Source organism: Podarcis raffonei, chromosome 5 (genome assembly GCF_027172205.1).
Source record: "Podarcis raffonei isolate rPodRaf1 chromosome 5, rPodRaf1.pri, whole genome shotgun sequence".
NCBI lineage: Eukaryota > Metazoa > Chordata > Lepidosauria > Squamata > Lacertidae > Podarcis > Podarcis raffonei.
Window position 1 is genome coordinate 42,822,495 of NC_070606.1, and position 22,919 is coordinate 42,845,413.

Genomic DNA, 22,919 nt, shown 5'->3' on the forward strand with positions numbered 1-22,919 from the left:
ACAACCACTCCCATTTGATTGAAATAAGCTTAAATCTACTCAAGTGTAAGCAATCCTGTTTTAGTGGCTGAAAGCAATTTGTAGCAATAAATTTAAGTTAAATCTAAGGATTCCAAAGAAAAGCCAGCACATGTACCAGTTTCTCTTTAAACTGCTCCCACCATAATTCATTAAATTAGGAACAGAGGAAGCTGCCTTATACTGTATCAAAAGGTCATCCAATGAGCTTTGTTGCTGTGCAAGTCCCAGGCTGTGTACAAACTATAGATTTAAAGCACATTCTTTCCTCAAAGATTGATGTAGAAAACCAGATTGGCGTTTGTTCCAATTCAGCAGTAAAGAGCAGATTTTCCTGGGGAGAAGTGGCAGGACAGACAGAAGTGTGGACCATGAATCAGACCATTGATCCACGTAGCTCTGTCCTGTCTACCTTTCAAGCAGTGGCTTTCCAGTGTTTCAGACAGGAGACATCCCTATCCCTAGCTGGAGGTGCCAAGGACTGAACCATGCAAGCAAGCAATGCTCTACCACGGAGCTATGACCTTTCCCTCCAAAATACGTCCTGAACTTGCTTGTGTAGAAAACATTGTCGTTTATTACAGGCCTAAATTTTAGAAGAAGGCCACACCTATTCTTCTTGTCTGTTTCCTTGTGCATGCAAAGCAATCTCTGAGGATGTCAACTGAGAATAGAGGAACAGAGCAGGGGTACGAGACTGGGAGGCAGCAGAAGAAAAGGGAAGCAGCTGCAAAATATATGGAGTTTGCATATTTTGCTGGCTATGGACTTGGAAAGCTCTGTGGCCATAGGGAAACTTTTGCTTTGCATAATCAATCAGAGGGAAGCCCCAGTTACATGGGTGGTTCCTTTTGCTGGGTTGTGCCATTACATGCAAATAACTTGCACCAACATCAGCGCTGTGTGCATCAGACTGCAGGGTCTAGCAAATAGCAAAAAACAAACACCCTCTGTTTTGCTCTGCTCCTGCAGTTTCTTTTAGCACACCACATCTATGACTAAGAAACCTGCTTAAGCCCTTAACACTACATGTCCTTATTCTAGTTTTAAGATGCTAATGAAGCCATTCAACAACCAAGTACAAACCTGATGCCACTGAATGTTAAGGATCATCTGCATAGGTGGATGAATCTCCCTGCACCAATTATGGAAAGAATACCGCTTCCTAAAATAAATACCCTCCCTAGTCTCTTATATCAACTACAACTGTTTCAGAGAATTTAAAACCTCACACTTTAATAAGCTCCACAAGACCTTTTCAAGGTTCATTTGGTAGGCAAAAAACAAGAATTGTCATTAAAAATGTATAGGCCCATCGAGACATGGGAGAACTAAATCTCCCTAATGTTAGGCTATATTTCTGGGCATCCCATATGGAATATCTGGCAGCAGGGTCCCAGAGAAACCGAGGGCTTCAGTAGCTCCAGATTGAACAACAGGCAGCAGGCCAAATTAATCTGGCAAACCTCCCAGACAAGTATAATCCTCCAACCGCTCAGCCAATACGAGCCCCACTGAAGTGAACAGGGCAGCAGCGAGCACAGCTTTTTGAGTACAGAAACCAAAGTTTCCAGATGTGCAGGTACTCACCTTAAGTCAAAAGGAAGCCGATTGCAAAATCCATATTAACTCTAGGGCAAAACATTGTTGTTGTTGTTTAGTTGTTAAGAGGTAAAAAAGATACTGAGGACCACATGGCCCATCTCCTATTCTGTACTGACTTGCTCATGAGTATTCCAATTGGAGTTCCTACGGATTGGTCACTTGTAACTGGTTTTTAGGCTTACGGTCCTTATCATCAGAATGTACCATATCTCATCAGCAATAGCTCAAAAAGCATCACAAATTATTTATGGAGACCTCATATTATACATATCATATTAGGGAGGGAGAATTACTGAACCTGTCAAAAAACACATTCCTGACCATTTCAGTTTTTATTTCATTGTATTTACAGGAGAAATTCCCCCATTAAAAATTAGCACCGTTAAACAGAATTCTGTACTCCCATTGGAACCACTATTTTTATCTGAAGGAGGAAAATAGGATTTACTTCTTTAAGCTCTTTGGCCTTAAAACTGCCTGCCTCACACACAGAGCCAGTCAAAGTCATCGCAGTGGACGAGGGACACATCTTTCCAGGTCACAAGGGGAAGGAAAGACTGAAGTCAAGGGAAAACACATTAAAATGAATTCAAGGCAAACACAAGGTTAAATTTCATACATAAATTTTATTTCTCCATTGCTCTATAATAAAATACATAAAAATGTAGCCAAATGTCTTAAAGGAATACCTTAAAACCTCTCTATCACCACCACCAATTTTCTGGTAACCCACCCTCCTCCAGTTCTGGGAAATTATAGTACTGTGGGGAGCCTCAGCACTGCTTATTATGTATTAATTGGGTTTGGGAGCTCATATATTAATTGGGTTGGGGAGTTCGTTTATGAACAAAGTATTTTCATAATATTTTGCCAGAAACATATTGTGCATTTTCCAGTTGCTGATAATATGCTAGTATACAAACCACTTCGAAAATAACTTACTGTTTTGAGTATATGCGTTTGAAGGCAGCAAATGCTGGAATTTAATTAATGTTTTCAAAATGCCATGTTTTATTTGTCGAAGATTACTTTTGTATTTAACCTACTTATCCAATATCTAGTGTTTATAAGCATGTATAGCTTTTTATAATTGAAGCATGCTGCAAGTGTTTATCTTGATTTTGAGCCACATCCCACATTCAGTAAATCCATAACCAGGTTACAATCCCCCTCATACACCTACTTGGAACTAAATTCAAATGAAGTAAGTTATCACATATGTGTTTACAACTGGAATGTCACTCTCCCCTTTTTTACTTTATATTTACATACACACAAGATAACTCTACAAAGCCAGTAAAGCAGTGTTTCTCAAACTTGGGTCTCCAGCTGTTTTTGGACTACAACTCCCATCACCCCAAGCTAGCAGGAGCAGTGGTCAGGGATGATAAGGGTTGTAGTCTAAAAATATCTGGAGGCCCAAGCTTGGGAAACACTGCAGTAAAAGAAGGGAAAGCTATTCTAATTAAACCAGCCACAAACTTACAAGAAGAGGATATAAAATCTATCAGGGCCAGTTCACCCATGAGGCAAGGTGAGGAAACTGCCTCAAGCAGTAGGATACTCCAGGGCAGCAGATTCCAATATCAATTTTTTCCCCCTTGATCCTGATGAGGATTTCCCCTCATCCATTCTTCCCTACCAGGGAGGAGACCTCAGGTGCCAAAATGTCTAAAATTTATGAATGTTAATGAGCTTCCCTTTACTTATGTGAGATCCATTTTCTGACCAAGGCAGAATGCACAGTGAGAAGTTTGGTGATCTCTTTGCCTGAGCTCAAACAAGGCTCACCAGAAAGTGAAGATACCCTTGTAATTTTTCCTTTGTCCTCAATTGGGGGGATAAAGACACAAGCAAGTAAAGATTGCTTACAGAAAAGAACATGGTTACCTGAATAAATTAAACCTCTAAGTAAGATAAGGGGACTAAAACTTTTTTGTGTGGCGAGGCCCCAGGGCCCGAAGTTCCCATTAGATAATAAACACAGGTGCAAATATTTTGAGTTAATGGGATAAATAAGGCCACAACTTTATTGGTTACAGATGTGAGCGGTTTGGCTTAGGCATTGGGTGAAACCAGACTATATCCTGACTCCTGCATGCCCACAGGAAGTCTCTTAAGGGTCAACCACCGATAGGGGGTGTCCTATGATATACACCAATTAAGAGCACCCCCAGGCTCCCCAATGGGGCTGTGGTCCTAGCCCATGCCCAGGCTTTGGCCCTAGCCCATGCCCTGGTTTTGGACAGGATCCACACCCCCGGATCCCTTTAACAATATACCCTTAACGAGGAGGGGCAGGTGGAGGCAACAACCTCCCCTCCCATGAACCATGCTTACCCAATGCCTAACCTTACAAAGTTGTGACAATTGCTACAAGGTAGGCGAAAACCAAATGGCTGGTGCCAGTTTGCCTAGTGGAAAAATTCCTACCTGGCCTCAACAATAAGGTGACTGACATTAGTCCATAGCAAGGCCAAAGTCAAGCAACGCATAAAAAGAGGGTGGGTGGGCTGGGTGATCCGAAGAAGGTGGTGAAAGGAGGCCGCCCCCCAGCCGCGCCGTGATTTAAATGGCAGCAGCCACGCCCCCAGCTAACCCGATTGGCCAGCCGGGGGGTATGATGCGGCTGGGAGTCCCGATGATGCGGGCGGCACCACTCCGCCCCTATCGGGTCCCAGTGAGGTCCCAGATGCCCGCCCACAACTCCACCCCCCCCCAGGAAGGGGAGTGGTCTTAGCAGGAAAGTACAAGGCTGCATTCAGAAGAGGGCAAAGTAAGAGTGTAACTGCAAAAAAAGCCAGCTAAATATTTAGTGCCGCTGCCCCAACTGCCTTGATAATTCTCTGCTGTAGCTGCTGCCGAATGCCAACAAGCCCAGGAAAAGCAAGGAGAAAGCAAATGAATATGGAGTTAACATAAGAAAAGAATATAAGGCAAAAAGTCGGATGAAAGTCTACAAGATTTCATATAAGACTAACAGGCAAGCTTCACCAGATGTCCAAAAGTGAGAAAAATGCTGATTTCATTTGCTATGCAACATTTTCATCAAATATTTGAGTTATAATATCTTAGATTCTTTGACCTCCTAATATTTCTAAAGAAAATGCATCTTAATCGTTCTTTATTTTTCCAGTAAATAAATCCACGGTTTAATTAAGCCATTACAATATTTATTAGAAATGAGTATTTTTACAAGTGTGAGTTGTAAAGATAGCTGCTTGTCTGTAGATGGCATCAACACCCTCTGAAGATGAGTGGCTATACATTGTTGTTAAAGCTTTTTGTTTTTATTATTAGCTGGCCAGGAAATTAGGTGTGGGGTATAAAGTTAGCACTATTCTCTAAGTATAGCCAAACTTTTTACACTGTGTTTTTAATAGTGCATTTGCATTTCTTTTGTAAATGAGAAGACAGATGCAGGTTACCAACACAAAGAATGGGGGAAAATCAGTAATAGCACAGAAAAAATAACCTCCTGTAAATTTATATCCATAAAAATATTCTGAACAGTGTTACACTGAGACTTATCATACTAATTTTGTGTTGTGTTTGATGCAACTTTCTTCAGCAAAAGTATACCTTCTGTTTGTAACGGTCAGGTATATCCCATTATATCTGTTGGCATACATTGGTATAGCCAAGTTGTGGGGAATCTTTGCCTACCAGATGTTGCTGAACTACATTTCCCATTATCCCGGTTATTGACCAGGCCTGCTAGGGCTGATGAGCATTGTAGTTCAACAACATCTGGAGGGCCAAAGGTTCTTCACACTTGTTATAGTTTAATGAGACTAGGGCCACAGTTCTAACCACACCTATGGTCAGAAGTCCCATTAAATTAAATAGGGTTTACTGCCTGGTAAATGGCATAAGATTGCAGCATAGATCATGCTGTAAACTAGAATAATAAGACTCATTGAATCATATAGAGTTGGAAAAGACCCTGAGGATCATCAAGTCCAACCCCCCACAATGCAGGAATATGCAGCTGTCCCATACAGGAATCAAACCTGCAACCTTGGCAATATCAGCACCATGCCCTATCCAACTGAGCTATCCAGGCTGTTATTCAAGCCACCATGAAAGATAAGTGAGACTCTACCTTACAATGAAATCTTAGCTATGTCTGCTCAGAATTAAGTCCTGTTGCGTTCAATGGCACTTACTCCCAGACAACTATGTATAGGACTACAGTCTTAGAGATGGTCTTTTATCTTCAGAACTACTTGTGAGCCTATTATACATCTAACATCAATAGCACTAGAATTCAAATCACAGTCAACCATTGCCAAAGGCTGATAGAACTTCATGTGACTTGGAGGCCTCCCTGGACTGATACTCAGTTTGGGTCGGAAGAGTGCTATTTACTCTAACTTGCTTCTGCCAATGTTCCAACAAGCCCTCTCAGGGCAAATCCTGCAAAAACTATTTCTAATCCAGATTAGAATCCAGACTAGTGGAAGATGGATTTTGTTTCACCATTAATGCAGAAATCTCCCACCCCACCACTGCCCCCATTGTCTTTGGTCAACCACCAGACAAAGTAAATGCATGTTTAAATGAGCTACATCGTTTCCATGACAACCTGTTCTGCAGATGTCAGTTATATCATTGTATTATACAGAAAAGCCCCGACAAAATTGGAAAGGACTGCTACAGACACTGAGCATTATTAAAACAATATTGTGGCCTTATTTAGCCATATTCGTTAATAATAACATTTCTCATAATACATAAGCATACAATCCAACACCAACTTTCCTGGGAATAAGTCCCAGTGAACTCAGTAGTGGTTGCTTCTGAGTAGACCTCTGAAAGGTTACACCTCTATGAACACAAAATCACCTCAAGAGAATAAGTCCCAGCGAACCCTGGGACATACTTCTGACTAAACATACATAGAACTACACCTCTGCGATGAATTCACTATGTGTCCTTAGGCAAGCCCGTCTCTCTCAGCTTCATCTCTCCATTTGCAATATGGGTGATGATGATAATAACACTGACCTACTTTTCATAGTAAGGATTACCGCTAGGCAATTAAGTGAAGAACTTCGAACACACGAAAGCACTTTGCAAATGCTAAGTATTACTAATGATGGGAGGCAACCATTCAGACACTGTTTCAATATTACTTGCCCCCAAGTTGCCATAGAGTAATTGTATCATATTCTGGAACTGAGCAATTCTGTTACACAGACTACTTTCAACAGGAGGGGACTGACTTTTGACATAAAATAACAAAAAAGTTATGATGGTGATAAAATATCTGCATTTCCCAATCCTCTAGGGCAGCCATGGCCAAACTTGGCCCTCCAGCTGTTTTGGGACTATAGTTCCCATCATCCCTGACCACTGGTCCTGTTAGCTAGGGATGATGGGAGTTGTAGTCCCAAAACATCTGGAGGGCCAAGTTTGGCCATGCCTGCTCTAGGGCCTTCTCAAAATATTTACCAGTTTGGGTTGCCTTGGGCAAGACTCTGCACCAGGGTTTGCCAAACTTGGGTCTCCAGATGTTTTTGGACTACAACTCCCATCTTCCCTAGCTAGCAGGACCAGTGGTCAGGGATGATGGGAACGGTAGTCCAGAAACAGCTGGAGACCCAAGTTTGGGAAACCCTGCTCTACACTGACCAGCAGCACTCCAGGGTTCCATGCAGGAGTCTAGCCCACCTCTACCTGGAGACACCTGGCATTAAACCCGAGACTATTTGCATGCATAGCCATGTGCCCTACCACCGAGACAATGGGAGAACTGCAATTGTTTTAGTTCTCAAAATGCTGACTCTGGTACAGTGCCATAAAATTTTACTTAACCCTTCTGTTTCCTGTCATATTTCCTGTCATGAAACTGCCCTGTCATGAGTACCGTGAGCCTTCCGTTCAATTGTGTAGAGTAACATGCCTGACTTGGGGAAATGATCTGATCAAGAAAACACCTTTAGTGGAGTCCATTACAACACATAGACTGTTTACACTATGTGTCAGCAAGATTATTTTTGCCTACTAAAATCTGTTGGGTGGGGTCTTAATTTATAAATCTTGAGTGTCCCTGTGACTTGTAAATATTCTCTTGTGGTTTTTTTTTTTTAAGTATAGGAGACTACAATCCACAGATCTTTAAAAATAAAAAACCATCCCTAGAAACGACAACCATAGCTTGTGTTCTCGTTGGAGAAATGCTTAAAACCTCAAGGGATGTTATCTAAACATCATTATTGATCAGAGCTGAAACCTACAGATACTGCTGCTGAGCTGCATATTAGTAACACACTATTATGAAACAGGAATAGCAACAGACGTGTGTGTGTGTGTGTGTGTGTGTGTGTGTGTGTCACACTTGGTGCTCCAGGGAACTGCAGATATCTAGTATCTGTGAAAAGAAGACTATTTATTTATTCCCAAACAGTTGTGATTTTAAACTTCATCTAGTAGTGAACCACAGTCTGCAATGGAGTAACTGCTGGACTCCAGAAACACCGAAATGTATGAGGATTTGGCCAGCCATACAGCTGAGGTTGTGTCTGGCTACATGGTCTCTACTAAACACTTGGGCCGTAGAGGATGTCACAGAGTCAGTAACACCACGCATGCTAGAGGACAACAAAGACTAGATAACCATTCTACATTTGAAGGTTCTTAACAGGTTCCTGAATAAATATATAAAACAAATGAATTCCAAAAGCCACATAGGGCAATATTTCAGGCCAACAAATGTGTCACAAAATACCGTGCAATTTTTCCAAGTTTTTTGGAATCCTTCATCAGGCTTTGGTAAACAAGGCAAGAGCGGGAGGAACTGGCTAATGCTGAAGCTATGGAGTCTTCATTTAGACAGTCTAAAGATGGGATATGCTACAAGATAGCAGACATTCAAATGAGACTCTCCTACCTGTTATGCTGGTTTGGGGGTGCACCTAGGTCTATGGCAAAGAAGAAGCAATGATTGAACCACCTTTTTGAAAATGTAAAATCTAGTTACCCATACCTGTCTCCAAACTTAGGCAAAACACACAGGTTCCTTGGTAGGTATAAAACAAGAATAAAGAAAATCTAGACTGTTTTTATGGTATATTAACAAAGCTGAAGATTAATTTTGGTTGGGGCACCAAGTAGAAAAGTCAATGGAAACCAACTACAGTGGTACCTCAGGTTAAGAATTTAATTCGTTCTGGAGGTCCGTTCTTAACCTGAGGTACCACTTTAGCTAATGGGGCCTCCTGCTGCTGTCGCACCACCACCGCGCGATTTCTGTTCTCATCCTGAAGCAAAGTTCTTAACCCATGATCTTATTTCTGGGTTATCGGAGTCTGTAACTTGAAGCGTCTGTAACCCAAGGTACCACTGTACTACTAGTTGTTGGGCAGAATGTTCTCTAAGAGAATGCAGACATCAAAGATGGTATGAAGACCTACCTCTCCATCATAGGCCTATATGTCTTGCCTAGAACTCCTGGTATTTTCAGTTCTAAGCTGGCATTTTCATTAAGTCCACAAAAGTTCCTAAAAACTACAAGAGGCTTATTTCCAGGACCTCCAAGTTCACAAGTTCCTATGAGGAGGTGGATCAAAACCTACTTGGAATCTGCATGGACCTTGTGTTTTTATCTTGTATTGTTGTGCTGTGGAGCACCCAGAGATCTACAGATGAATGGCAGTATACAATCTTAACAAATTATCATCACCATCATCTGGATAACGGAGTATTCTTTTAATAATTATTATCCATCTGGGTTACTATGACAGGGCAGGGTAAAGTAAAGGTAAAGGGACCCCTGACCATTAGGTCCAGTTGTGACCGACTCTGGGGTTGCGGCGCTCATCTCACTTTATTGGCCAAGGGAGCCAGCATACAGCTTCCGGGTCATGTGGCCAGCATGACTAAGCCGCTTCTGGCGAACCAGAGCAGCGCACGGAAACGCCGTTTACCTTCCAGCCAGAGCGGTACCTATTTATCTACTTGCACTTATCCGTCTGGGTTACTATGACAGGGCAGGGTAATTTAAGACTAATACTAGCACATATAACACTCTTTCCCACATGACCCAAGAGCTTATGCTCCTCATCATTCTATATCAGAGGTTGATTCATTAGAAGGAAAACACAAACTGGTTGAATGCACTCCGTGCTTACAATGGTAAGAAATAAACTGCTTTGGACCACACATGACGAAGCTCATCTCCTTCAGGGAATCTTGTTGTGCCAAGAAGTCCCCATCTACCTTTGTAAAACGGATATGGGTTGTGCTGAAATAGTTTATAAAATTAATAAAACTTTCCAAGAGAGGTGGTTATTTCAATGCAGAAACAAACCATTTCTGCTGCTATAGACTCAAAGTCTTTGACAGCAGGTTAATTTGCGAGTGATTACCAGAACGATTAGGAAGTTTCTGCCAAAGCATCCTTTCAAAGTACAGTGTGCTCCGATACTTCGCCTCACTGAATTTGAAAGGAGGGGTTAGATGTTTTTTCAGTAACTAAAAAAGGTCGTTTAAAAAATCTTGCGGGGGAGGGGAATAATAATAACCCGATTCGCTGCAGAAGCCCTGAGCCCTGCTTGTATTTTTCTCACGGATCGATCACTGCATTACTTCCTGTATCGTTACATCTGGCCATCGTAAACTTGCACCAAACAGCTCTGGGCTCTATCAGCCGGGCCTTGCAAGGAGAAAGACACGCGCGGAGGCCGCTCTATCCTTCGCCGGCCAGATTAGGAGGATTGGCTACGAAAAGGAAAGGGGTGGAGCGCCAGGCGCGCAGCCCCACGAGAAGCGGCGCGAAGGGACCGAGCGCGCAGTGAGAGAAACGGACTGTCAAGTGGCCATGAACCTGGTGGCGGATCGGCGGAGAGCGAGGCCCGCGGAGCTGAGCATGAACGAGCCGGAGCGCGTAAGTCCCCTGCTCAGCGCTAGCAGGCTGCGCGCAACAAGAGCCGCTGCTGCTGCCCGGCCTGATACGTGTAGGCTTGAGCATGCGCTGTAACATCCGCTAAAGCAACGAGCCCCCCCCCCGTGCCGTTCTCCTCCGCCTCCGCAGCCCCTCTCCTGAATGCAGGTTTTGCGGCCGGCTTTCCAAGACAAGTTGGAAAGCGAAAGTGATAAAGGCAGAGCGCGCGCATATTATTTTCATTGCGAGCCTCTCAAAGCAAGAGCTAAAGAAGAGGGTAGGAAAACCGGGCGGAGTTGAGAGAAAGCAAACTTCACGAAAAGAGCAAGGCTGCTTGTTGCAATTCTAAGCAAGCAAAAGGGCTTAAGCCCTTACAGGACTTCGCAAGTTAACGTGCCAGCCTTGCATTTCAAGGCGCTCGCTCGCTACAAGGTCCAGGCGAGTTAGTACTGTCTGAAAGAACGGGCGGAGCTCTAATGAGTAGGAATACTTTGCAACTTTTTCACAACCTCCAAATCTGTAGCATTTGTGTACAGTATTTCCCGAACGAAAATGTCTTGGCGCGCGCGCTCTCTCGCTCTCCTTTTAAGTTTCCCATTTCCAAAAGTGGGTTAGATAACAGTAGAAAAATTATGTCAGTACTTGCCAGCTAATTACGCCTAACTCCAGCTCCATCTGCAACTGTTTTGTGACTGGTGGGCCTCAGTAATTTTCAGGTGTCTCAAGAGAGGCCTCAGAGCAGAAGATCTGAGAATTCCTGCCTTGGCCCATTTCCCATATTGTATTTGAAGCTGAAGTTAGTGGGGATCTTACTTTCTGCACCCTTCAGCCCCAAAGGCCAGAGCTGTGAGTGGACACCACTGGGTACCTGCAGAGGCCAGTATTCATGCAGGCAACCAACTGTTAACCCCCACAGCCTCCTGCCTATTCACCTGCCCCCTCTGAACATCGAAGCAGTGACAAGAGTGAAGAGATGGAGAAGCAGCTTCTTGTGTCCTCATCCTGGGCAGCTGGGCAGATTTAGGCTCAGTGGGAGAGGGAAAGGAAGGAGACCCTGGCACTTTGGAAAGGAGTTAAAGGGCAGCTAAAGGCACCTTAGTCTATGGCCCCAAAAGCCTGGAGCTGGCTTAGGTAGCAGGTGAGCATGCTAAGCCACCTTTTTGCCCTGAGCTAGGCTCAGAGCTGAAGGATAGACTTGTTTCTTAAGTTGGACTTGGGACTGACAGGTGTTTTTGCTGGGCTGAAAGGAGCCAAGCAGATTTAACTACCCAAATTTCCCACCATAGCTTGCCCATGTTTGTACCTGTGCTTTGCTCTCCACTGCCAAGGATATTGCCTGGCAGCATGGGGTAAGTGCACATCGGCAACCCTGAGCCCTTTCTGTTCTGAAAGGTCTTGTGGACAAGCAAGGTATTAAAATGGTCCCATGCACTAAAGCGCTATTAGCCTCTTTGATTTGGTTTGGTTTCTTTTCTGAAACAGACTAACATGGCTATCCCTCTGGAAACCATCTTGCTCTCTCATTCTCTGCCTTCTCTCTGAGGTCCAGTGCCGAGGGCCTTCTGGCGGTTCCCTCGCTGCGAGAAGCCAAGTTACAGGGAACCAGACAGAGGGCCTTCTCAGTAGTGGCACCTGCCCTATGGAATGCCCTCCCACCAGATGTCAAAGAGAACAACAACTACCAGACTTTTAGAAGACATCTGAAGGCAGCCCTGTTTCGGGAAGCTTTTAATGTTTAATAGACTATTGTATTTTAATATTCTGTTGGAAGCCGCCCAGAGTGGCTGGGGAAACCCATCCAGATGGGCGTGGTATAAATTATTATTATTATTATTATTCTCATCATCATCATCATCATCATCATCTCTGCCTTCCATATCTGCACTTGGAGACAGGGTGGTTAAAAAACTGGTAGGTGACTACTAGCAGTTACAACCAACTTCCTGGGGTTTCTTCTTCTTTTGGCTTACGTGAACTCAGTGTTATCCTTTTAAAAGACCAAACCATAAAACCAAAGGCCTGAACAAAGATACTCTGGGTCAGAAACCTTTTGCTTCATGCATCACTTCTGGTGTTCTTAGGCCTATCCTTGTCAGATACTTTTACTGCCTCTTCAAACCTTCAAGTGATTCTCCTACGTCACCTTCCTAGAGGGTCTCCTCATTCATCAGACCTTTCCACCCTTGCAAGGAAGTAGCAGATTCTGACAAGGAAATTTCGTGAGCTGTCAGGGACGTGAGAATGGAGAAATATGTAGCCACTTCACGATACATAAATGTCAGAAACCATTACCCAGTTATAAGTTGTAGATGCATCTGACATAACACATTGTCACTTCCAAAGGAGGAAAAGGTGGATGCCGTGTGCACTGAAGAGAAAGCGTTGCTTGGAGCTTGAAAAAAATAATAATAACCAGTTGCCTGGGCACCTTACCTACTGGTACCTGGGAATTTGAAATACTCAACTATGACAGGAGTAGGCAATGTGGTTCCCTTAAGTGATTTGCATCCCATGGATGGGGAACCTGTGGCCCTTCAGATGCTGTTGGACTAAACCTGCCATTAGCCCAAACCAGAATGGCTAAGAGTCCAAGGTGCATTTCAGCAACATCAGCCCAGCAACAAATTCCCCTCCCCTGCTCTATACCAACCTACTTCTTCACAAACCTAAAAAATATAAATAAATACATTGGGACTAAACGAAATAACATCCCCAGAAACCATACTGCAGGTGACTTCAGTGTGCTTTGTAAGCAAAGAAATTTCTAACACCTGCACTTTGTATTTTAAAATATTAATTTGTTTCCCGCTTCTGAGGGTTACTTTACCAAATACTAAGATTTTGTTTTGCCCTCTAGTGTTAATAGTTAAACATGACTGAGCCTGGTCCTTCAAATATTTTACAGACAAGGTTTTTTTTTCCTGTGTGGAAATAGTTCAAGGGAAAGTTCTTAACACAAAGAGCTTTTAAAATTTCTTAGTGAGCAAAAATCCAGTTTCTTAAAGAGACTCGGAATTTAAATGCAGCAGCATACTCATGACAGGAAGCTGAAATCACCAGTGATTTGTTATACACTAATTTTGCAAAGCTTGATGCCCCTATATCTTTTTCCTGAAGTGTTTTCCGGTGAGCTTTATAGTGTAATTAAACCTATCAGTGCAATGGCATGTGCTTGTTAAAAGAGCCACCTTTGGTACTTAATTGTAGTTAGCCATCATTTGCTTTATTAAAAGGACATTTGCAAATATACAACAAGGCAGGCAAATCCCCAAGGATTCCAACCCACTATCTTCAAAACCCACACCCAGCTCTAACCTTCCCTTTGGCTGAAAAGGGCTGGACGTGTTTCCCCTCTAGAGCCTATTAAAACCACTCTGTTAAGTGACCAGAGGCTGTTAACGCATTAATGACATTAGTTGCTTCTTTTCCTTCAGGGACTTTGCACAAAGCCCCCCCCCTTTTTTTTCTTTTTTGGTGACACTAATAGCATTTCTTCGGAGGATTGGATTTGTTGGCTATGCTGATCGGAATAATGCAGGCTAATGCCACCCTCATTTTCAGTGTCTGTCTAAAGGCCATCTTCTTTAATGCTTTATATTCAGTAGAGTGAGTTTTAATATCACCCTTAAGGGGTGATTGGTCTTATCTGCAGCTTTTGAGATCAGAGTTGGTAATTGGTGTCTCCTTTAATTTTTATCCCACTGATATACTTAGCAAAGAAAGTGCTTCCAGCCATATGGTAATGCAGCCGTTCCAGAGTGCCGAGTGCAGGCTACCTAGCCTAGCCTATCCCTTGAGTCAAGCTGTATATTCCATGCAGAAGTAGCCAAACAAAAAAAAAAATCAGGCTGGGGACAAAGATGATGGGGTTCGTGAAAGCATCCACAATAGGACGGACAGCTGAATGAATGAATGAATTACAAACCACCATTAGATGAGTGTTTGGTCTTAGTATGCACCCTTAGTGTGCAGCAATATAAAGCACTGTCTGGCATTTAAAACAAGGGGGCATTACTATGATGCTGTCAGCAATCTGTTACTGAATCCAGATTCCTAGGTCAAGAGAAACAGGAGATGATTGAGAAACAATACCAAATAAACAATACCTTGTTAAAACTAATTTGTAGACACACAGACAAGCTTCAGTAACATACCCAGGTCAGGTAATCCCCACCCCCACCCCCTTGGAAACTGCCTAGAGCTAAAAGGCAACCATCAGTTTTGTAATAATAATAATTTATACCCCACCCATCTGAGTGGGTTGCCCCCAATAAAGGTAATAAAGGTTAATGAGCAAATAACCAACATCTCTACAACCAATTTCCATGATGCACATCAGATATATTCAGTGCAAATTATACCCTAAAGTATATTCTACATGTGTTGTACAGGGGTGGTCAGTCAGACAATTTCCTGGCCTGTAAGATAAATGTCTGAATCATCTGGCTGTGTGTTCGTTCAGGTTTGCCAGTATGCTAATGAGTGCAATAAATGCTTGATACTTTTATCTACAGTACTACATGTAAACACAAAGGTCATGCAAGAAACTTCTATGTTAATGCTAGTTTAGACTTTCACATTTGTTCTGTAGAGTGTTTGCCACTTCTAACTTACACAGGCTGGTTAAGATTCACTTAGGTTGTGTGCTGTCATGTAAAGCCAGTTTGCTTGATTCACCCGGAGTGTGTCGCCGATTGCCCTCTAAATGTGCTTTCTGAGGACGTTCCTAGAATCTTACAGTTTTCAGTGATGGGAGCTGTAACTGCTTTGCTTGACTGCATTTGTGCCTTTTCAAAGAGGGTGTTGAAACAGATTGTCTTTTTCTCATTCTCTATAGTTCTGGCAAGGTACTAGCTGTAGGGAACCTAAACAGGGCCTACTTGTAGAGGTTCTGTGGGTTGCTCATGTTTGTGCAAGTGAAATCAAAACCCCAACTAGTTACCTAAAGACCTTGTGCATCAGGGAAACACCATATATGAGGAGGAGAAGTAGAAAATACATTCTGTGAACACCTGTTTTCAAGCTATGTCTCATCACAATCTGTACATTTCTATTTGTCGCTGTGCACAAATAGTAACCAGCTCTTGTCAGGCTTTACAATAAATATAGTTCAGAAACAAGAAACACATAAAACCAATTTTCTTGAAGGCAAACAGTTGAAGGCTGGATTCTGACTGTTCTATACCTCTCTTTTTGTTATACACACACACACACACACTACTGTACTTCTAAGCTATTTTGTATACGTCAGAATTCACAATGCAATTAAAGAAAAGGGCATATTCCTACCTAAAAGTATAAAGCTATGTTTAATAGGTCACAATTTCAACCATTGTTGAAACAATGGTTACTGCTTCCAGACAAGTGCCACTAAACACTTGATAGACCCTTGAGAAAACACTAAGCTGCTGCATATCCCAGTGGGTGAGCCCAAAGTACTTGGGAGCAGCGTTCAGAATTCGCCAGGGGCTTTTTGTACTTGCCTATTGGACATTTGTGACCAAGTGAAGATATGGATTAATCCGTATAGAACTTTTCAGACATTGTATACCTGCCTCTGTTTGTTTGCATATGATAAAATAAAAATGCTCTGCCTACTCGGGTTTCCAAAGAAGAAAGTGTGTGTATATCCTTGGATTTACACTTTACAGTACTTTTTCAAAAGTGGGACACTGTTGCAATTATCTTGTTCCAAGCCCATATCAGCTATATTCTTGACTTATTTAGACTTTTTAGCCCTGTTAGAACAGGTCTGGTGCACTTATGCATCATTCTGATGAAATTCAATAACCTGAGGTGGTCTCCAAAGCTATATGACCCTGTAGGGCTTTGCCATGGACGTGCTAGGTACTGTGTTATTAATGCAGCATCCGCCATCAGAATTCTACGCTGGTCTGTTGTTGCAATTCCACGAGATGTTTTCCAGTGGCATTGAATTTCAGAATAATTTGGAATTCTCTGTAGAAACCTCTGTAGGTTCTGCCTGCGTTGGTATAAGATTCTTAGACAACTACTCTGTATGCTAAATTTCTGTCCCTGATACTAAGTACCTCCCAACCCAAAGCAATAGTCTGGTTTCATGTTTGATAAGCAAAATTTCATCTAATGCACAGCACCAATTCACTTTTTCCTTTTATCCTTTGTCCTTCCTATCTCTAGTTAATGCCACTTGTACTTGCATGCCATAGATTTTAATAAAGGACAAATTCTGCAGTAACAAAAGAGGTGGATGTTTTCCCGGTGGAAGGCATTTTGCACATTCATAGCATAATGCATATTTTGTTTCTGATTCACTTCCTTTAGCTAAATCTTGTTTCTTTCTCAACAGTGCTCCTGTTTCAGCCTTTCTGCTTGGAAATTCTTCTTGCATTGATCCACTTTAAATTTGCTTTCTGCAAGTGAGCATATTGTAGTGGATTTTCACTCCCTAATAGAAGTGCTGAGTTCAGGGCTCTACTCATCTGAAGATTCAGAGGTTCAAAGGAAAGGACAGCTGTTAAAAACTCTCCCACCCTCCAGAAACCTTTGCTCTAAAAACATTAAAAGGGGTCAGGTCTGGGGGTAGTTGAAAATCATACCCACCTGCTAAGGATAGTACATATAGGATGTTTGGAATGCACGCAGGTCTTCTTCCCCCTTTCTATTTCTTGGACCACAACCACTGACACATTCAGCATCCTGTGGCTCCACTGCCCTATACATCCCACGGGTCCTGAAACACACTGAGCACAGGTATTTCACTATAGAATCATAGGGTTGTAGAGTTGGACCCTAAGAATCATCCAGTCCAACCACCTGCAGTGCAGGAATATGCAGCCATCCCACACAGAGATAGAACCTGCAACCCTGGTGTTATAAGCACCATGCTCTAACCCAGGCATAGGCAAACTCAGCCCTCCAGCTGTTTTGGGACTACAACTCCCGTCATCCTCATCCCTAGCTAACAGGACCAGTGGTCAGGGATGATGGGAATTGTAGTCCCAAAAAAGCTGGAGGGCCAAGTTTGGCCATGCCTGCTCTAACCAACTAGGATGGATGGATAGATAGATGATAGATAGATAGATAGATAGATAGATAGATAGGTGGGTCTTTTTAAAAAATGTTATAAACTGATATTCTTCAGCACACCTAGGAAATCCCTCTAGTATAGGGTTTCCACCAGTAATGCATGAGCTTTGTCCGGGTGGTCCACACTGTGACTGTCAATTAAATACTCACCTTGATTTTTATTTATTCTATTTTATCATATTGCTGTTTGAATTCTAAGGCGTGTGTGTGTGTGTGTGTAATAGGAATGAAGAAAGCTGCTTTATACCATGTCAGACTATTGGTATAATGTCTAACTCTGTACTGTCTGCACTGACTGACAGCAGTACTCTCCAGAGTTTGAAGCAAGGGTCTCTCTCAGCCCTATGCAGAGGTGTCAGGGACCTTCTGTGTGCAAAGCAGAGGAGTGGGATGTGGTGGAAACTTTGCACTTAATTTCTTTTTCTTTTCCTCCCCCTTCTAGAAACGAGCATGTAGAAGTTCAGAGACTATTCCACAAGTGATCAGCGCTTGCCACCCACAAAGCAAGTGTGTTATGGATTACTGGGATATGGAGCAGGATTTGAAGCAGAAAGATCCCGCTGATTTTTTTAGTCCTCAGATTATGAAAGAAAAGCCAAATTCCGTGGTATGTTTTATGTAGCCCAAATCCATGCTTTTAGCAGAAGATGTTAATATATTTCATAATAAAAATGTCAACCAGTGGCTGCTTTTTTCAGAATTTTGTGTATGTGTGCTTGTTAATCAGATATTTCCGGATAATGAAACCAGAACTACAGCCCAGCCTTGCCCAAGATGTATTGCTGGAGAACCTGTAAGTATATTAACCTTCTTACTATGACATAAAAGATAGGCTTGTTCTTAAATATTAGAGCCATAAAACATAAAGTTAATAAAAAAAAACCCTGCAATTACATTTCTCCGGGATAAAGCATGTAAATAAAAGAGGCAGATTGATTTAGCTTTTTCTCCATATGCTAGCAGAGTGCAAAACTAATACGTTTCCTGCATCAGATTGGAAAATACAGGGACTTCAGGCTCATTTTTCAAATGCATTCTAGAAAGCAGAGTTTAGTCACGTAAATGAATCTCAATTCAAGTTAAAAAGGTGTAGATTATTGTATTCCAGGAGTATGTCCAATTAAGAGACATTTTAATATTTATGGACAGAGTTTTAGAAGTACAATTCCACAAAATTGGGGGGGGGGTGAGAAGCCATAGATAGACATATGGCACACTTCTTTTAAACATTTCCAAGCAGTTTAGTTCAGTCTCAGAAGGTTGTTGGGTCTTTTTTTAATTATGCAAAGTTATTTCTGCCGCAACAATGACAATACAACTCCATTCCAGACCCCCAAGTGCTTTGTAATGGGCTTGCAGACTTCCTCACTCAGTTCAGTTTAGGCAGCAGCTCTGTGCATGCAATTCTTTGCCAGTGAAGCCTTATCCTATTTACTGAAGGGAATGGAAGGCTTTTGCAGATGGGAGTCCTTTGTTGGTGGAATTTAATGAAATCAGTTGGCTTTAGGGGTGCAGTAGCATCCATGTCCACAGCTCAAAAAAAGGGTTGACCTTTTTGCAGGCATTCCACAAAAGCCCTCTGGGTGGGTCTTCTCCCCCATGGAAACTGATGTGATTAGGTTTTTTTTCTGGTGGGAAGTCCCCTCTCCTGAAGGAAAGGACACAGGGAGCCGGATCATTCACAATGACACTGGCCAACACCAAACTAATTTGTTTTCTCCTGCTTTGTGGAGGGTCAGGATATAGGCACTTGTTTTGGATTACAAACCATTTTAATAGCCATGTTTTGATTTAAAGCTAATCCAAGGACTTCGTTTACCTGGTTTTTTCCATTCTAACCGAGATGATAGATAGATAGATAGATAGATAGATAGATAGATAGATAGATAGATAGATGATAGATAGATAGATAGATAGATAGATAGATGATAGAGATAGATCTTCTCGTGGCATTTCCTGTAATGTATGAAACATGCTTTTTCATGATATGGAATCCTAGGTCGAACTATGCTGACCTGCAGCATGCATACACACAAAAGACACCAAAGCCTGCCATTTTCCCTAATCATGCATAACTTGGCCTTAACTTATACTTTTGCTTAGTATAACCTCATTGGGTAGCTCAGGGTTCTTGGAGGTCCTACCGTAACAGCTAAATGACCCTGTTTCAGTACAAACGCTAAGATTTCTTCCCACCCTTTTTGCAACTAGCTTCTTGTATGACATGTGGCTAGGCTACTGGAGTCAAAGGTCCTCCCTTCATGTTCAAGTATTGCAAAAGCCAGGGAAAGTGTGATGAATGTTGTCTGTAGGCAATTTCAGATATTTGACAAGCAGAGGAAAAATGGCGCATGAGTAAGCTCTTGTTTCCTGTTTCTGTGGTTCTGTGCAATGTCTGAAACAGGTATTCATGCATCTACCCCATGGGAAAAGTTCCCTGAAAAGTAGGAGCACTTAAGAATCCTGTGCTGACATCTCTCATCTTAGGATGTATGGACATTTCCCCCCCCCCTTTTTGTTTTGCCATTCATGAACTTATAAAATTGCCACATGATAAAGTGATGTCTATTAGCTTAGATGGTCTGAAGGAAGGATTAGACAAATTCATGGCGCATAATCAATGGCTATTAGCCACAATAGCTAAAACATTGCCTTTGGTGATTCGATTTATTTCTGATTGTCCCCAGCAGCAGCTGAACTGTATGGGTTGGCTATTGCTTCTGCGCCTGGTTTATGAGCTTTCTGGAGACATCTGGCCAACCCCTCTGGAGACAGAATGCTGGACTCTCTGGGACTTGGTCTAAGCGAGCAAGGCAATTATTTTGTTCTTATGCAAACAGGAAGAAAGTAGTGTAGGCTCAGTTTAGAAAGCATTTGGCTTATGGAGGCCAGCTGTATTGGATGAGCATATCCAGCCACACTCAGAACCTCCCTACAGATCCAGCCATAGAATACAAAGTCAGCGTCTTACTTGGACATCAAAGCTAACACTTCCCATGCTTGTCAAGGCTGCTAATATTTTTGCAGGGTTTTGCTTACTCCTTATTCTCTACATCAGGGATAGCTTCCAGATGTTGTGGACTACAAATCTCATCATCTCTGACCAATGGCTATGCAGCTGAGGCTAATGGGAGTTGTAGTCCTCAGCTTCTGTAAGGCACAATGTTGGCTTCTCCTTTTCTATATAGTGCAAATGCTGATCTGTATAGTAACCCCTGATTTGCTTTTTTTTTCTCAATTTCAGGGACACTTTGGCCATATTATGGGATTTATAGAAGATCAAAGGACATTGATGCAGTGATACTCCGTAACAAAATACATAGGGACTGGTTTGAGATTCCAGACTTTTTCTACACTCCACTACATTCATAATTATTATTATTACATCCATACAGTTTATCTTAGATCTGGGGAAGACCTTGCCTGAAAAGGCTTAAAATCAATCTTGTGATTCCTTAGGTTATAATTGAGCTACTTGGTAGCAACCAATTGAACCTAGTCAATGATACTTCTTGAAAATTGAGTCCATACATCCTCACTTTTCAACAGCCTTAGATTGCTACCATCTTAGTATTTCTTGCAATGAAATTACGATGTTCATTCATGTAAAGCACATAGGAAATACAATAGGCCAGTGGGTGGTTACTCATAGAAGCAATACTAGACATATTCTGTCCTATGAATTCCAGAAGTGTGATACTCTGTTTACCCAGACTAGTCCCAACATAGTCAGTAAGACAGCTTCAAAATATGTGGCTCGAGTATTCTTTAAGACTGCCTTAGTTGAACACAGTAAGGGTTACTTATGAAACGACATGCATAGGTTTTAGCTGTTTGCAAAGCAACCACTCCTATGAGCAATAGCACAAGCCTCCTAGTACATAGAACCAGGTGTGTCTGGCCTCCTCTAGTTGAATGGCCAGTCAAAGCCATTCTGGTGTGTGGCCGCTGTCACATTCTGACCATTTCTAGGAGCCACAGATGAGAGCTGAGTGCAGGGTGAGGACCAAAAGTGAACAGTCTACCACCCTAGAAGGAGCAGGAAGTGTCGCCCACCAGAAGTACTACCCCTCCCATAACGTCCCGTACACCCCTTTCCTAATAGATTATAGAATATTTACACAGGCCACTGTGAACTGAAAATGTAACCTTAGATCAAAGGTTTCTACAAACGAGTAAATAGTTATACACACACATAAACACATATACACATATCTATATATCCCAAAATTAAATAGGGAGGAAGTGTTATAACCACAAAAGCATTGCTTTGAGAAATTTCAACATTATCACTTTTTTATAATCAGTTTTGTACATGTGTATATGTTATTCATCCTTTTGTATAGAAAGCCTTGTTCTCCTACTTTCATATATGTAAAATAATATATAGGTTCTTACCACTTTTAATGCAGATTTTTATTTTTTATTTCACCTTTGAAATCTTTGTATTTTGTAAATCAGTGTTTATGGAAAACTTTTTTAAAAAATAAATTGCATGTTCGTTTTAAAAGATAGCATTGTTTTTTTTATTACATTTGCCTTTTTTAAAAAAGATCATTATTTAAGAAAATTAAGATTAACCCTCTCCCACAATCTGGTTCGTACTTTTCTCTTTCCTGTCTTACCACAGGCAATTTCACTTTTCTGTTTGACTGCATATTACTGAAGGCTTTACTTATGCACTGTTTCATGGAGGTATGTTCCACTGAAATAAATAGGGATTTGGGAGACCACTATGCCCTCTTGTTTATTGACCTTTTCAGACATAGTGAAATTCTAGTGGAAAGAGAATCTACACAATCCCTGATTAGGGAAGTTTTTAATGTTTGAAGTTTTATTGTTTTTAGTCCTCTGTTGGGAGCCGCCCAGAGTAGCTGGGGAAACCCAGCCAGATGGGCAGGGTATAAATAACAAAATTATTATTATTATTATTATTATTATTATTTAGCAAGAAAATGAAGCCTATTCTCCCATTGTTCTTTAATGAACCAGTTTTGTAAAGTGAGCATTCTTGAACAACAAAACAGTGAAAAGTGCAACTACTGAATTACAACCTGTCATGAAATTCAGTTCTGTTGCCTCTGGCTTGAATCATGTTCCTGTTCCACTACAGGTATCAATTAAATAACCAAAGACATTTTTGTTATCATTAATGACTGCTGTTTTGCATGCTCACTATGCTTATTCTACATACATTTAATGCCCTTTAATGTGATTTGCATTTCCACCTGACTTCCCTGTTTACTTCCCTCCCCTTCATCCACATCTGCCAACTGAGGAAAAAATGCCTCATGGGTCCAATGAAGTGAACTCTAGTCCACAAAAGTTCATGCCATTCTCA

General features: G+C 41.8%; 1 protein-coding gene across 2 annotated transcripts in view; it reads left to right on the forward strand.

Annotated features, from left to right (window-relative positions):
* The window catches only part of C5H10orf143 (chromosome 5 C10orf143 homolog), a 116,145-nt gene extending 94,040 nt beyond the window's left edge, over positions 1-22,105 (forward strand). The window contains exons 2-5 of one of the 2 annotated variants that reach the window (XM_053388884.1): positions 10,446-10,513; positions 18,021-18,185; positions 18,306-18,371; positions 20,823-22,105. In XM_053388884.1, the coding sequence (XP_053244859.1) occupies positions 10,448-10,513; positions 18,021-18,185; positions 18,306-18,371; positions 20,823-20,879 (354 nt within the window). In that variant the 5' untranslated portion in view covers positions 10,446-10,447 and the 3' untranslated portion in view covers positions 20,880-22,105. Of the gene's footprint in view, positions 1-10,309; positions 10,514-18,020; positions 18,186-18,305; positions 18,372-20,822 lie in introns of those variants that run through there. The other variant, XM_053388883.1, reaches the window with a different exon arrangement.
* Positions 22,106-22,919: the final 814 nt, after the last annotated feature.